The sequence below is a fragment of the Naegleria fowleri genome (genome assembly GCF_008403515.1).
Source record: "Naegleria fowleri strain ATCC 30894 chromosome Unknown tig7, whole genome shotgun sequence".
Classification (NCBI taxonomy): domain Eukaryota; phylum Heterolobosea; class Eutetramitea; order Acrasida; family Naegleriidae; genus Naegleria; species Naegleria fowleri.
In genome coordinates this window covers 85,543-100,528 of record NW_025407939.1, presented here as the reverse complement: position 1 = coordinate 100,528, position 14,986 = coordinate 85,543, and the positions used below count along the sequence as shown (strand labels likewise).

Below are 14,986 nucleotides of genomic sequence, written 5' to 3'. Positions count from 1 at the left end.
TCGTTGTAGGATCTTGGAAGAGTAATTCATAACGTTTTTTCTGCCCAAGCGGCAAAAGGTTTGGGTTTCGAGTGTTGAGGTAGAGAATATATTTTCGGAACGTGTATGTCCCAATAGAGCTGGAACTCTTTTCCGAAACAGACTCTGGCATTTTTTTTAAGAGCCTTGAAGATCATATCATTGAAAAAGCTCTCACTCATTGTAAGTTTCCAGATGAGTTGAAAACTTTTATACTAAACTCATACAAGAGTCAAATATTACAGCTAGAAATTGATCACCATCTCTCTAGACCATTCACAAAAACAAGAGGAATACCACAAGGATGCCCTTTAGCTCCTCTTATATATGATTGTATTACTCAACTCATCATTGACAAATGCATACAACAATGGAAAATTTCAATCAAACCAACCAAGCTTAATATTAACGATATTTGTTTGCTCTGCTTTGCTGATGACATTAATTTAGTTTCAAACAGATACTGCAATTATAACGAAAGACTTGATAATATCTCTAAATGGCTCGGCCAATTAAGTCTAAAAATTAATCCTTCAAAATCCATGGCAACCACTCTCCCAACTAAAAAGCAAAATGAAGCCAATGATAGACGGTACTATTATACCAAGATTCAAAAACCTTCGAGTACTTGGACACTATCCTTGGGATGACTCTACTTTAAATGAAGATATTGAAAAAAGAATCCTCCAATTTCAACTCTCACCAAATATATTCCACTGAAAAGAATGGAGATAACAAACATTAAGAAAGTAATTTTTGCCAAATGCACTAGCTTATTTACACACATTTTACGAACAAATTACATTCCTGAATCACTTGTTGATAGAATTAACATTGAAGTAAGAAAAGCAATAAGAAAGAAAATTTTCATGCATAATGCTAGTCCAACAAACTATTTTCACCTCCCAATCACCTATGGCGGACTTGGTATTCCAAGATTCGATATCTTTGCAGATGAAATTCGAATCAAAACAGCCCTGTATCTTATTAACAATGATAATGAACTTCTTAGAGAAGTATATTCAGAAGGAATCAAACACGAAAATTCGATTTTTAAGGAAATGAACAGATCAATGAAGAAATACAAGATCAGACCTCAACAATTTAACAATGACGAAATCTTTCCAAAACTCAAAGGAAAGAATTTTACTATTTACACTGACGGATCAAATCTCAACAACTCAACAGGTTTCGGCTTTACCGCCAAAGTTAACAATTCCCAAGAAACCCAAGATTTCTCATACAAAATTAACAGCGAATACTCACATAACGTTGCTGAATTATCAGCAATACTCACATCACTAAAGATACTTCCACCTAAATCTAAGGCAAAAATTCACACAGATAGTGAAATATCCATCCACGTTTTGTAAAACAAAGCCTATAACGGAATTTTTAACTGCTTCAAGCATGAATATCAACAGGTCATTCAACAATCCAATCTAAATATTCAACTAATCAAAGTTAAAGGTCATGTCAACAAAGGAAACATCAAAGCTGACGAATTAGCTAAGAAAGGAGCTCAAGAGCACAACTATTTTGACATTAAGAAGCTATTTTCGAACCAAACCATCCTTGCCACATCTAATACCATTATTTTCGACATCAAAAAATCCATACAAAAGAAAAGATATGATGTAATGTTTAGCCAATTTGATAGAGATAATTCCAGTCTACACCTTACCAAGAACTGGTCATCTATCAATCTAAAATTCATCAAATCTAAAATTGACACAAATACTAAGTGGTCAATCTGGAGAAACTTAACAAGCAACCATATCAAACAACATAAGGAAAGACAATGCGCTCACTGTAAATGCCCCGGAACTCTAAAACATTTCATATACTATTGCCCTAATACTCAATGCTTTAGGGATTTTTTCTACACTAAATTCCTAGATATTACATCAATGCAATGTATCCTCAACGATTATCAAGAATCAAGATACTGTGAAAGAAGGAAAGTTTTCATTATTCATCATGACGGAGTAATGATTCGAGATACTCAAATGCCCAACTTTAAAAATTTACCAAATATTTACCAAAATTGGCCTGAAATCCAAACAATTCTCACCCTACTAGTTGGTAAATGTCACATCAAGTATTATGAAAACTCAAGGTTTAAAAAACCAATTCAAAAACAAACCCCAATCCTCACGGATTTACCAGCACCAGTGGTGCTAACAATAAACTAATTAGATTTTTTTTAAGAGCCACACACTTACAGTTCGGATATTATTGTTGTGTTGATCAACATAGCCTGTCTTTACGTCATGTTCAAACGCACTCCTGTTGCATGTTCAACATTCACATAAAAAGAAGAAGGAATTTGTAAATCACCTTAATAAAAGGGAGGGCTGGGAAAAACCACGATGCTGATCTCACGGCTCGTCATTCTTCGGATCGAGATGATTCAAAAAGATCCTGAAATCGTTGGATGAGTGGTTGTTGTTCAAACAAAAAAAACTAGTTGTGAAGGTAAATGAGTCTACAAGAGCAAAACATCTATTCTTGTCTTTGAAGGTTTTCGATTTATTGAGCATCTTGATTGGATGGTCCCCTCATAAGCGTTTTGTGAAACGGGAGCTCTCGGGATTTTCCAGACCCTTTGATTTTTCAATCTTATTTGGAATGACCATTATCTCCAATACATTAATTACAGGAGGAATAGAAGAATGCAATTAATCTGGGCGAGGAATAGAGATACCGTTCAGTAAACAAAGAAGTACATCATCAGCATGGGAATCATTGAATAATTGTTTTGTCAAAAGAAAGAGGATTAAAGTTTATGAAGAAGAACACATGGTTCAATATTATATGTTTTATATCCTCAATATCTCGAATTTCGAAATCTTCTACTCTCATCAGCTCAAAACAAAACTATAGAAAATCTGTGGCAACACAACCAACCGTTGATGTTGAATCTGTTGAAATTGAAGAAAATGATTTTGAAGACTAGAATTATTTGGAATTAAGGATAACATCGATCCACCTCCAAATGGTGTTAACATTTTTCACATCTTCTCTGTGTGTTGTAAAAAGATTCTTCTCACAGCATCAACAAAGGAATCCAACACCCATCTGCCATCTGTCAACAAACACTTGATTCTCAAGAAAAAAAATGGCATTAGCACGATCAAAATTAGTTTCAAAGTTGATCTCTTCCAGCATTACTCATCCAGTAATGTTGTCCACAACATTCAAAACCAACACTCGTTCCTTCTCATCAAGTGCTTCCAAAACTTTGGATAATACTTCTCCTCACAACAAAATTCGATACAATTACAGCAGTGAGTGTGAGCAACTAGTTAATGAACAGGTAAGTATACTTTTGTTGATTAGTCTCATCATTGTGTAAAATTAATATCAAACTCAATCCTACATGTATACTCTTGTTATTGCTGCTGCAATATTTGTTTACAAAATAATTGGGGCCGTTTGATCCCAACACAACAAAAATACATTTAAACTTGATCTTCCGACAACGTTGTGTTTTGATCAAAATCCTCGCAAATCCTTCCAACTGCTCTTCTTCCTCCATCGGATTGATCCATTCTCAATACTACCATCATCCTCATCATCAACAACAGATCAATCATGAATTGAATGCTTCTTACTTTTATACTGCTTTGGGGACCTACTACTCTCAACCCACAGTAGCCTTGCCAGGAGTAGCCAACTACTTTTTGGCTCAATCCAACGAGGAACGAAGACACGCTCATGCCTTAATCCAATATCAAAACGGTAGAGGTGGTAAGGTTCAATTTTCTGCCATTCAAGCTCCTCCAGATTTTAGTAAAGTATTGACTGGAGGAGAAGCCTCATCAGCAGCAGCAGCACCTCAAAACATGAAGAACTCATCTTGTGATACTGTTGGTTGTACCAATAATATTGCAACAGTTACAACAAGAGGCTTTGAATTGGCCATTGAAACGGAACGAATGGTCTATGATAAGATCCGATACATTTATCAAGTAGCAGAGAGTCAGCGTGATTTTGCATTGACTGGTTTCTTGCAAAAGCTGATTGATGAGCAAGTGGAGAGTTTGAGAGAGTTACAAGAATTGTACACCAAATCAAAGAGAATGGTGAATGAGTATTGGTTTGATCAATATTTGGTGAATTCGAGTGTGGCTTCAAGTGTTGAGAGTGGTGCAACTGAATTTAAATCAGGCAGTGCTCAATAATTGGAATGCCCTAGGCACACACACAGAGATTGGATTAACGATCTTGCTCACATTGATGAATAAATGTTTCAACATTGTCGAAAGCATGAAATCATTTTTTTTGGTAGTTTATTTGTTCTGTAAAGTTGTTACCTTAGAGAATGATTGTGCAAAACAATTAAACTAATTACTGCTTCACAAGAAATGTCCACACTCCCAACGCTGGGGATTACACATAATGGCTTATAAACATATTTTGTTGAATTGACCAAACCTACCCAAAACCCAAACCAAAACCACAGCTACAATAACCCAACATATAAACCCATCCAAACCAAGAACAACGTTTTTTTGATAAGTAGTTGTTGAGATCAGACTCACAAAAAAAGTATGTTTGTATGCCATTATCTGTCACCTCCCAACGTTGGTCTTAGTATTATTGAGCTCTCAATGTCACATATTCCACCGATGTGAAATGTTAACAAATTAATCGCGTTTTCATATTTGGCATTCTTCCTCTTTTTAATTGGCAAAGCGAGGGCATTTAATAGTTTTACAAATAGTACTAAATACACATGTGATCACCTTGCCCTGATTTCACAAGAGCACAAGAGAACACTCTTTCACTCGAAATACAGCCTTCAAGAAATGGAGAGAATCATTGTCCTTTGTGCAGATTTGTTGTCTTCCTCAGGCCCATTCATGGAGGCGCAGAAGCAAAATGCCGAAATATTTTCAAGCACAAAAAAAGCACAACTCTTCTCTGCTTCGCCACAAAAGCCTTTGAGTGCTCTTTCCTTTGCCATCATAGACACCGGAAGAGAATTTTGATCAACACGACCTATATATTCATCCTCTCAACAACAGCAACAACAACAAGGACCATCTTCCTTCTTTGCAATCATTAAAGTACGATTCATATTAAACTTTCATAACACTCGAAATCCAATTTCCATATCGTTCGTTCGGCTTACTAATTGATTGAACAGAAAGGAACCTCGCTCTTGTTATTTGAGATTTCAAGTTATTATTATTAATAATAATCATACAACTACTATCCAATCCATCCATCAACACTACCAGTAATCACCGTTCCCACTTTTACACTAACACACACTCATCACAAAAATGTCCATGCACTTGAGTCCTTCCAGAGAAGTCATTGCTCAACACGAAGCTGAACGATCAACCACGAATATTGTTTCTTTCCGATTAAACTTTCTCTATTCAGGAACTATGGGAGGCCATCCGCCCTCGGACGAGCCTGGAAAATTCAATAATCCAGTGGATGTGAAAATCTCTCCAGAACATCACCTTGTGTTGGTGGCTGATAGTGAAAACAAGCGAATACAAGCGTTTGATCTTTTCACAAAAGAATACAAGTACAGTATTGAGACACCTGCCAAGCCACTTTCAATGGCAGTAGATCAGAAAGACGATACTTTTATTGTCTCCTGTGAAAATAATGGAATCTACAAATACAGCTTGCACACCCATGCTCTCGTTTGGTCTCTTGAATCTTCAGAAATATTTGCGAAACCAAAAGGTATTGCCGTCGATGAATCCAATGGTAATGTTTTTGTGAGTGATACTAAGGTGGTTCTATTAACACGAGGTGGCAAATTTATAAGACATATTGGAGGAGAAGGAAAGGGCCCAATGCAATTCAGCTCTCCACATGGCATTGCAGTGTCAAATCGAGACGGTTTTTTGATTGTGTGTGATAATCAGAACAACAGAGTCCAAATTATTTCAAAGAATGGAGACGATTTTATTTACATGTTTGGCAAAAAGGGTATTTCAAGCTCAGACTTCCTCTATCCAACAGGCTTAACAGTTGACAAGCCGACAGGAAATATTATCGTTTGTGATACTTCCAATAATCGTATTCAAGTCTTCTCTAACCGTGGTGAATTTATCAAATGCTTTGGATCAAAGGGAAATGGTCCAAATGAATTCCAAAACCCAACTGGTCTCTGTATTAATACTCGAAATGGTGAATTATATGTTGCTGATAGCTTGAACAATAGAATTCAAATTTACAAATAAATATTCTTCTGATCGTTGAGATTGTCTTGCAGCCTTACGAATTGATGAGGAAGACAACCATTCAGCAGGTTCAAACAAAAAAAATGAAACGAAAAACAAAGAAGGAAGAAGACTCATCATCATCGGAAAGTGAAGACGATGATAGCAGCTCGTCTTCTTCATCCTACTATTCATCATCGGATGATGAACAACAAGTTAAAAAGAGAAAAGCTGAAAAGCAGAATGCTCAACAAATGCCCGTTCCAACAGTAGGAGGAGCTGTCGAAGAGAATGAAAACAATGACGAAGAGGAAGATGATTACGGGCCAATGATACCAAATAATTTCCAGAATAATAATGTGGAAGCACAACAACCCCAAGATAAAATTCAAAACAATATTACAAATCAAGATAATACGGAAGAAGATGACGATGAGGATTATGGCCCAGTAATACCAACCGGCTTACCAAGCAACAATAATTCGCTTAGCTCTTCTCATCATGACGTTGTGCATCCAATTTCGGAAAAAACAGAGTCAACACAAAATTTAAAATTTGAACAGGCAGCATGTACAACAGCTGTGAAATCACAACAGCTTTCAAAAGAAGAAAAAATTGATCAATTGCATTTACAACAACTTCCTGAAGGACTAATGTACGAATGGTCTTATATGCACCGAGATTATATTTGCTTTGTATTAGTGGCACCTCCAGCAAAAGCTACTGCAATTGGATCATCACAAAGTTCTTGCTTTTTTATTGTTACCATGTCGAAAGATGGTCATGTAAAATTTTGGAGAAAGACAATGGATAATATTGAATTTGTGAAACATTTTGTGGCACACAAAACTTCAGCAATGGGCCCTCTAAAATATGGTACCATGTCATCAGATGGCCTTTTGTGTGCTAGCATGTCTAGATACGACTTGAAGATTTATGATGTGACAAACTTTGACATGATCAATGTGTTTAGTTTCTCCAAAGACGTTTCAGATTCATCAGAAAATATCTCTTACTCATCGTCGTCGAACGATGCAAAATCATCAAAACGTGAATTGCACATGTGCTGCTTTGCTTCTAAAAAACAAGGCAGTGCCAAAGAAACTCTTCTTGGTGTTTATTTTGAGGATGGAGCCATTGAGTTTTATGATCCCATTGATCCAGACTCATCAATGAAGCCTCCCGTTTACAAATATAATGTTTCTGGATCTGTGATGATTCATCGAGCACCAGTTACATGTTGCAAATATAATTCTGTATTTGGAGTGATGATTAGTTGCGACGAGAAAGGCATAGTTGAATATTGGAATCCACATACTGGGAAATTTCCAACTCTAGAAGAAAGCTCCAACTACATGAATTTGCCAAAAGGTCACTCGAGTAATTTATTCACATTCAAATACAAGTCTGAAACATCTCTCTTTGAGTTAGCTAAGGCCAAAACGTATGCGGTCAGCATTGACATTTCTGAGGATGGCAAGAAGTTTGCTGTCTTGTGCCGAGATGGCCATGTTCGAGTGTTCAATTTCCTCTCAGGAAAGCTCATTAAGGATTACGATGAAACGCTACAATTTCAAGAAAATCTACAAAAAGCAGCCACCAATCCAAATTTCCTTCGCCACTTGGAGGAAGTTGCAACATCTTCTCCAGAAACATCTCAGTTACCACCTGATGAAATTACAAAATCTAAAGATTTATTAACAAAATTGAGGCAAGAAACAACAGATATAGAAATGTATGCTTTGGAAAACTTTGATTTTGGTCGACGAGTTGCTATTGAACATGAAATTGAGCAATTGATTGATAGCAAACACTCATCGAACAAATCAACAGCGAACTCATCTCTACGCGATTATCATGTCACTCCCAACATTCTTTTTGACGAAAGTTCTAGCTTTATCATTTATCCAACAATATTTGGAATCAAAATTAGAAATTTGAGAACCGATCATGTAGATAGATTACTAGGAAAAGTTGAAAGCACTGAACGATTTCTTCATATTGGACTCTTCCAAGCCATTATCAAAATGTCAAGAGCAGAGCTTTCAAAAATTAACAACGCTAAGAAAACAGAAGGATCTGCAGTTTCGCAAATATTCACCATGACAGATTCCAATGATGACTCCAATGCTCCAAAACTTGAATATTTCGATCCCACTCTATTCTGTTCTGCCTACAAGAAGAACCGTTTCTATCTATTCACCAAACGAGAGCCCTCCGAAGATGAAGAGTTGACTGGCTCCGTTCACAAACGATATGCTTACATTAATTCTAGTGTCACCTTTGGCAGAGACATTTTCAACGAGAAGCCATCGAAAGAAGAAATGGAAATTGCAAATGCCATTGGAGAGGCATCTTCATCTGTGGCAAGCAAGCAAAAGGTCGGAAAGATGGCCAAAATTGCAACCATTCACACCTCCTTTGGAGACATACAAGTTCGATTATTCCCTGATGTTTGTCCAAAAGCAGTCGAAAATTTTACACAACTCTCCCTGAATGGATACTACGATGGTTGTATCTTCCATCGTGTCATTAAGAACTTTATGATTCAAACTGGTGATAATGATAATCGTGACGGAACAGGAGGAACCTCAATATTCGGTAAAGAATTCGAAGATGAATTTTCTCCAAGTTTGAGGCACGATCGTCCAGGAAAACTTTCCATGGCAAATTGTGGACCCAATACGAATAGTTCTCAATTCTTTATCACCACTGTGCCAACACCATGGCTTGATGATAAGCATACACTCTTTGGAGAAGTCATTAAAGGAATGGAAGTGGTTCACTCGATTGAGAATGTTCCAACCGATGAGAATGATCGACCAATTGTGAAGAATGTGAATGCACCCAACATGCAAAACAAAAGAAAGAAGAAGAATTTGTTAGACATTGTGATTTCGAATATTGATATTGATGAATTTTTGTAATCTAAATTGCTATTCAGTTAATCCAAGGTTAATCGAGTAATCGTAGTTTAATTCGTTTCAATTAATTACCATTCAATTAAAATTATTAAATGAAATGATTACAAAAAAATGCCGAAAATTAACATTCCAGAAATATTCAACAAGGATTTTTCTACTCCGATCATTCAGGGAAGAATTTTGGCAAAGAAGGATCCAATAGCATTGGGAACAGTGAATGGCAATGTATTATTGAGTCGATTTTTATTTCGGGATTTGGAAAAAAGATTTGGAAGTGTAAAGGCTTTGAACATTACATCAGACAGTGAATATTCGGACAAAGTATTTGATGAATTCAATACTGTTGAAATATTGAATAATGACCATGATAGAAAAAGAGAGGATGTGGTTGATACATTAACGTGCCTTTCACGATCGGAATATGAAATTTTAATTTCTAAATTTGTAAAATTGCAATATTTACTTCAGAAGGAACCAAATTTATTGCGATACGCAAAAAACTCTGAATTCAATAATAATGGAAGAATGGATGGTAGTGAATCAAAAAACACCTTGGAACAATCACATTCAAATGTACAACACGATCAAGTTAATGGAGACACTCGACAATCTTCTATAGAAACCAAACACGATATTTCAAAAAGAATTATTGAATTTATTGATCAAAAAATTGAAGAAGCCTTTATTGACTCAATGGGGGAATATTATTTACTGGATGATCATCAAATTGATCGATTGTGGCGATTTCCTCTGCTTGAACTGTTATTGGTCGGCTCCTTCTCGAACTTTAAGGTAGCAGGGAATGCATTTTCTATGATTGATGAACTCGTTCCTTCTCTGCCATTTGAGCTCAATTTTGATAAAGATGACGATGAGACGGACCCCAAATTAATATCTTCCGCAATAATCTCAACAGCTAAGAAAATGAGTCGTGAGCCTATTTATGTCACTCCTCCTTTCGAACGAGAGAATTGGGGTTGGCAAATTGAGGATGAACAAGCCAATAAATCGAAAAAGGATTGAATGAGGCAACAAGAATTCTCAATTTAGATTTAGTCTTAATGTACAACTACATGGTCTCCTATCATTGTAACCACACCCAACCATTTAAATGATTTCGATACAATCACACGTTTATTGAACCATGCAATTCTCATTTTGTGTGAAATTTTACGTAATGTAAAATTTTAATGAATTATGAGTATAATTTGATTAATTCATCAGAGACTCCACTTGGTGTCAAAATACCCAAATCTGTGAATAACATGGTAATATATTTTGGTGGTGTAAAGTCACTAATGGGGTTGCTGATTTGAACAGATTTTTCGTTCAGTAATGTGTTTTGAACGTCCTCTTGGGTCATGTCTGAGAATCCAAGTGCTGGAATCATCTTGTATTCTGGTTGATTGATATAATATATTGATCCATTTTCCATTTTCTCAATAAGGTCTTGTTGATTGACAGGATATTGTCTGACAAACTTGAAACTCTCTGCTGCTACATAGAATGGCTTTTTGTGCTCCTTAGCCAAAATTGCAGCTTGGTAAGTTCCAATCTTGTTAATAATGCCACCACTTTCGACAACTCCTTCAGCACCACTTAACACAAAATCGAGATCACTGCTAGACATGTGATAGGCGATACTGGCGTCTGTGATAATTGTGATAGGAATATTATAAGCTGATAGAGCTTGAGCAATACGATATCCGCTTCCATCAGGTCTTCCTTCTGGAACAAGAACGCTCTTGAAACGGAATGCACTTTGATGATTCACATGAGTAGTGACATAGGCTAAAATAGTAATAATCATTTCACTATATCCTCCAACGAGCATAATTTGCATATTGTCTCTACAGAAAAATGGTCTAAATAATTCACTAATACTCTCCTTGGATTGAGCGCTTAAACTTTGAATATATTTTCCTCTTTCCGTCAATCTTTTTTTACACGCTCCAAAATCTTGAATCTCCAAAAATTGTCTTGTAACAAAACGCTGATAGATATCACAGGCAGATCTGAGAGTAATACTAGATGAAAAGAAGTGTGGAAAATCCTTCAAATCATTTCTTGCCACTCTGAGAATTTCTTGTGTCGCATTGTTGAGTTCATGAGTAATTTCCAACATGGTAGATGCCTTGCTATGTTCAATCACGCTTGTGAGAAGAGAAATTCCAACCACTGCCAAATCAGTAGTATTATTCTTTAACATTTCGTGGAATTTAGACCGAATATCTACACAAGGGGGAAAGGATTGTGGAAATGGAGAAGCTCCTGCTGGCGAATTTGTTACTGGTGAGTGATCTGTTTATGTTCCGAATTTGTTATCGTCATCATGGAATAATTTATTTTCCATCATTATCATCAGCATCGTCATTGGTATGAACAATTATTTTCATACATGAAATTCCAACAACAACATCATTCAAAAACCATCATCAAATCGTTCAAAAAAATTCATTCATAACAACAACAACAAAATGGATACATTCTCTCCAAACCAACAAATCATCATTATTTTCTACGTACCATCCATACTCATCACTCCCGACGAAGATGAACGCACAATATTCGACGTGCTGATATTCCCTTGAAGATGACTCATTTTTTAATTTTGGAACTTAAAAGCATTATTGTGGTGAAAACCTTAAATATCGCCTTTTGAAAAAGCATTTTGAATTTGACTTGATGTTTTTATTACTACAAGCACAAAGGAAAGGTAAGTGTTAATATTATTGAACAACAGTTAGAAATCATTGATTGACACAAGTTAGAGTTGGATTGAAATTTAAAAAAATTTAAATAGAAAAAAAGGAAATTTAGGAAATTTACAACCTGGTCGAATAGTGAATGTACGAATGGGGAGAATACATCAAGAAGCCTTTCTCTCTCATCATCACTACAACTAGATCTTCATGATGAATGTTTGGTCCTCTTCAAGATCTCAGCATTAAGGTGCCAAAGTCTTCATAATGGCAACAAATACAATGCTAATACCCACACATAAGCAAAGAATAAAGAAGAGTGGAAGGAACGTGGAGAGAATATTGCCAGCCATACATCCCGAGAAAATCATCACGCTCCATCGAATACTCGAGAGGAGAAGGACATGGAGTTTGTAGCCGATATACTTTAAATGTTTGTTGAAAAAGAGAGAGGAAGAATGATGAATACCATGCTTTGTGTTGCTTGTTGTTGTGGTCGTTGTATTAATACAACTATTGTTGTTCTTGCTGCTTTTCTGTTTGTGTTGTAATTCTCCTTCATGATGACCATTGTTGATGGAGGTTGTGTTCCTTTCGTTGCAGGAATCCAGACAAGAAGAAGAAACAAACTTCCGACGAGAGAATATGGTAGTGGTAGTAGTAGTAGTAGAAGCAGCACTCCCGGTCGTGCTCCTGTTTGGAAGTGCCTTGCTTTTTGTATCTTGAAGAACCATGGTCGAACATGTATTGCTTTTGGGAATGAAAGAAGAAGCCAATGGTGGTCGGCTACTATTAGTACTGCCCAACAACACCAAAGAAGACGACGCTCCATGGAGATGATGATTCGTCGAACTACTACCAATCATACCACAACCATTACCACTGGAGGTTGACAACGTACTTGGTAGTAGTAGAGTGGGTGGTGATGGTGATGATGATGCCGGTTGAGCCAGTCCAAGGGTCACCAACAAACTCATTCTTCTTCTTCTTTTTGTTGTATTTCGGATTATTGCGAAGATAATAAATTTCTCGACTCGCACACTCAAATTAGAACATGGATAGGAGGAATTTGATTGAAGAATGGAGAATGGACAGAAACATCCCTGTTGAATTTGGATATTATGAGAAGAGGACGTGCTCTCAAAGTCATGACTTCCTTGTCACAATACTGTGAGAAAGCATGACACATATGTGTTGCAATCGACCATTGTTCAGCCTTTCTCCTCTTCATGATGCCATAAGATTGGAGTGCATGAAGTGCATTGTTTCACTCCTTATCCATGAACCTTTTAAGACCATCTCAAGTTCATAATCTGAGTGTATACAATTCCATGCGTATCAACGAGTGAATGTACGAATGTATGAATGGGTGAGAAATTTCATATTTACAACACAAATCATGTCCTTATCAGATCCATAACTATTGTTAGAAATGTTAAATTCATACGAAAGAGCGAGAACCTTATTATTGCAACTCACAATGACCATTCCTATTTGTAAACTTTCTTTTTCTTCCTTGTGATCCATTTTCAGTATGTCCAAGAGGAGCTTGTGCTTGTTTAGGGATTTCGTTCAACTCGACACGGTCATTGCAAGTACTTTCACAATAATTGACTCTTGTTCGTACAGTAATATCACAAAACTTGATCAAGTCTGGACATGACATACGAAAGCAATAGATTGGATTCATATAATCCAAGTTGAGAAAATAGAACATTCGATTGTTTGCTACAAACACTGCAATTCTTCTTCCCTCTTTTTCATTCACATAGCAATGAAGGAATGGTCGCAATGAACTTTGCAAGACTGCATTCGAAACGACAAGTTGAATTGGAATTTTGTTATGAACCAATCTCTTCAATGTTCCATATTTGTAATTGTACAAATGAGATCCAAACGTAATACTATTTCCAATTTCCACATCATTGTAATTAGCAGTAATGTCATATTCGTAAAATAATATGCTTTTTGAAGGTTTGTGAAAAAACGTAATGAGAAGTGCGTGATGATGGCCATGTGAAAATTCCTCTTCTTGGTTGGAAGCAAAGACTTGTGTTGAGGAATGAGGAATGACGGTCATGAAATGATTCGTCCTTGAATCAGACAGTAATTCTGAATCCAAATGAATATCTTTGGCGATTTCAGATTGATTGCATGCATTCACTCGGTAAATGGATTCAATTTCACTCACCATAGATGTTGCGCTATTAATTCCTCCGCATATATAAAAATTGAAATCTTGTTGTGTTGAATTTTTTGTGGTGTCGATATCCTTCGCAGATGAAGAGAGAATTGAGAAGTTTGGTACTGCAAGAAATTTACCTCTTGTGACCTCTCTGTGAATTGTACAGTCCAACTCTTTGAATTCGACCATTGCTGGTGTGGATTTCTCATTTAAAGATTTTTCAATGTGATTAAAATCGACTTGAACGAAATGAGTCTCATCTTGCCCTCTACAATATGATATAAGCAGATAGAGATCTAAATGGTTATATAAACAATTGGCATAGCTACAGGGAAGACTGATACGAATGATATCCCAAGTCAATGTTTTCAAACACAAGGTATGAATTTTGTTGAAATAGGTCATGACAAAAATTCGTTGCAATTTTTTAGAGTATGCAAGAGATGCAGAGTCGCTTTTTTCGGCCTTATTTTCTGAATTATGAGGATGATTTGGAATTTGCAATTTGCACCACTGAATGTGACAAGTGACGTTATTATAATGAGAAGGCAAAATTAAATACCAAATGTCATCACATGCATAAGAAATATTCGATCTATTCTCACTCACGGGAACTCCTCCAAATTGTACCAAAGTATTTGTATGAGTGAGTGCATTTTCATGATCCATAAAAATCATTGATCCCTTTCCGCAATCCACACCTGAATGAAAATGAGCAGCGATTTGAATTCGTTTACTCACAAATTCAGATTCATCATCAAATCTCACCAATTTATGACCCGTTCGTACTAAATGATTTTTTCCCGATACTGGAGGTGACTCTTGAATATGTAATGAATAGTGAGCTCGATAGGTCTTTTGATTGTTGATGATGAATTGATTCAATGGTGGCGGTGAAGGAATGTACATTTTTTTAAAAAAAAAGAATTCATCTCTGCTGAACTTGTTTGTAACAAGCAACAA

At 36.2% G+C, this 14,986-nt stretch overlaps 8 protein-coding genes across 8 annotated transcripts; 5 read left to right on the top strand and 3 right to left on the bottom strand.

Annotated features, from left to right (window-relative positions):
• Positions 1-743: 743 nt before the first annotated feature.
• On the top strand, positions 744-1,391 carry FDP41_010750 (uncharacterized protein; the record flags this gene model as incomplete). The annotated part of the gene is made up of 1 exon (XM_044701082.1): positions 744-1,391. The coding sequence occupies one exon, from the start codon at positions 744-746 to the stop codon at positions 1,389-1,391; it is 648 nt and encodes a 215-aa protein (XP_044567484.1).
• Positions 1,392-3,139: 1,748 nt separating this feature from the next.
• On the top strand, positions 3,140-4,205 carry FDP41_010749 (uncharacterized protein; the record flags this gene model as incomplete). Its single annotated transcript, XM_044701080.1, has 2 exons — positions 3,140-3,337; positions 3,609-4,205. 2 exons carry the CDS (start codon positions 3,140-3,142, stop codon positions 4,203-4,205), a joined length of 795 nt encoding a protein of 264 aa, XP_044567483.1.
• Positions 4,206-5,312: 1,107 nt separating this feature from the next.
• FDP41_010748 (uncharacterized protein) lies at positions 5,313-6,233 on the top strand (the record flags this gene model as incomplete). Its single annotated transcript, XM_044701079.1, has 1 exon — positions 5,313-6,233. The coding sequence occupies one exon, from the start codon at positions 5,313-5,315 to the stop codon at positions 6,231-6,233; it is 921 nt and encodes a 306-aa protein (XP_044567482.1).
• An 83-nt stretch (positions 6,234-6,316) lies between these two features.
• FDP41_010747 (uncharacterized protein) lies at positions 6,317-9,139 on the top strand (the record flags this gene model as incomplete). The annotated part of the gene is made up of 1 exon (XM_044701078.1): positions 6,317-9,139. One exon carries the CDS (start codon positions 6,317-6,319, stop codon positions 9,137-9,139), a length of 2,823 nt encoding a protein of 940 aa, XP_044567481.1.
• A 108-nt stretch (positions 9,140-9,247) lies between these two features.
• On the top strand, positions 9,248-10,159 carry FDP41_010746 (uncharacterized protein; the record flags this gene model as incomplete). The annotated part of the gene is made up of 1 exon (XM_044701077.1): positions 9,248-10,159. The coding sequence occupies one exon, from the start codon at positions 9,248-9,250 to the stop codon at positions 10,157-10,159; it is 912 nt and encodes a 303-aa protein (XP_044567480.1).
• A 172-nt stretch (positions 10,160-10,331) lies between these two features.
• Positions 10,332-11,738, bottom strand: FDP41_010745 (uncharacterized protein; the record flags this gene model as incomplete). The annotated part of the gene is made up of 2 exons (XM_044701076.1): positions 10,332-11,437; positions 11,663-11,738. The coding sequence occupies 2 exons, from the start codon at positions 11,736-11,738 to the stop codon at positions 10,332-10,334; spliced, it is 1,182 nt and encodes a 393-aa protein (XP_044567479.1).
• Positions 11,739-12,083: 345 nt separating this feature from the next.
• Positions 12,084-12,815, bottom strand: FDP41_010744 (uncharacterized protein; the record flags this gene model as incomplete). Its single annotated transcript, XM_044701075.1, has 1 exon — positions 12,084-12,815. One exon carries the CDS (start codon positions 12,813-12,815, stop codon positions 12,084-12,086), a length of 732 nt encoding a protein of 243 aa, XP_044567478.1.
• A 488-nt stretch (positions 12,816-13,303) lies between these two features.
• On the bottom strand, positions 13,304-14,932 carry FDP41_010743 (uncharacterized protein; the record flags this gene model as incomplete). The annotated part of the gene is made up of 1 exon (XM_044701074.1): positions 13,304-14,932. The coding sequence occupies one exon, from the start codon at positions 14,930-14,932 to the stop codon at positions 13,304-13,306; it is 1,629 nt and encodes a 542-aa protein (XP_044567477.1).
• Between the last annotated feature and the right edge of the window lie 54 nt (positions 14,933-14,986).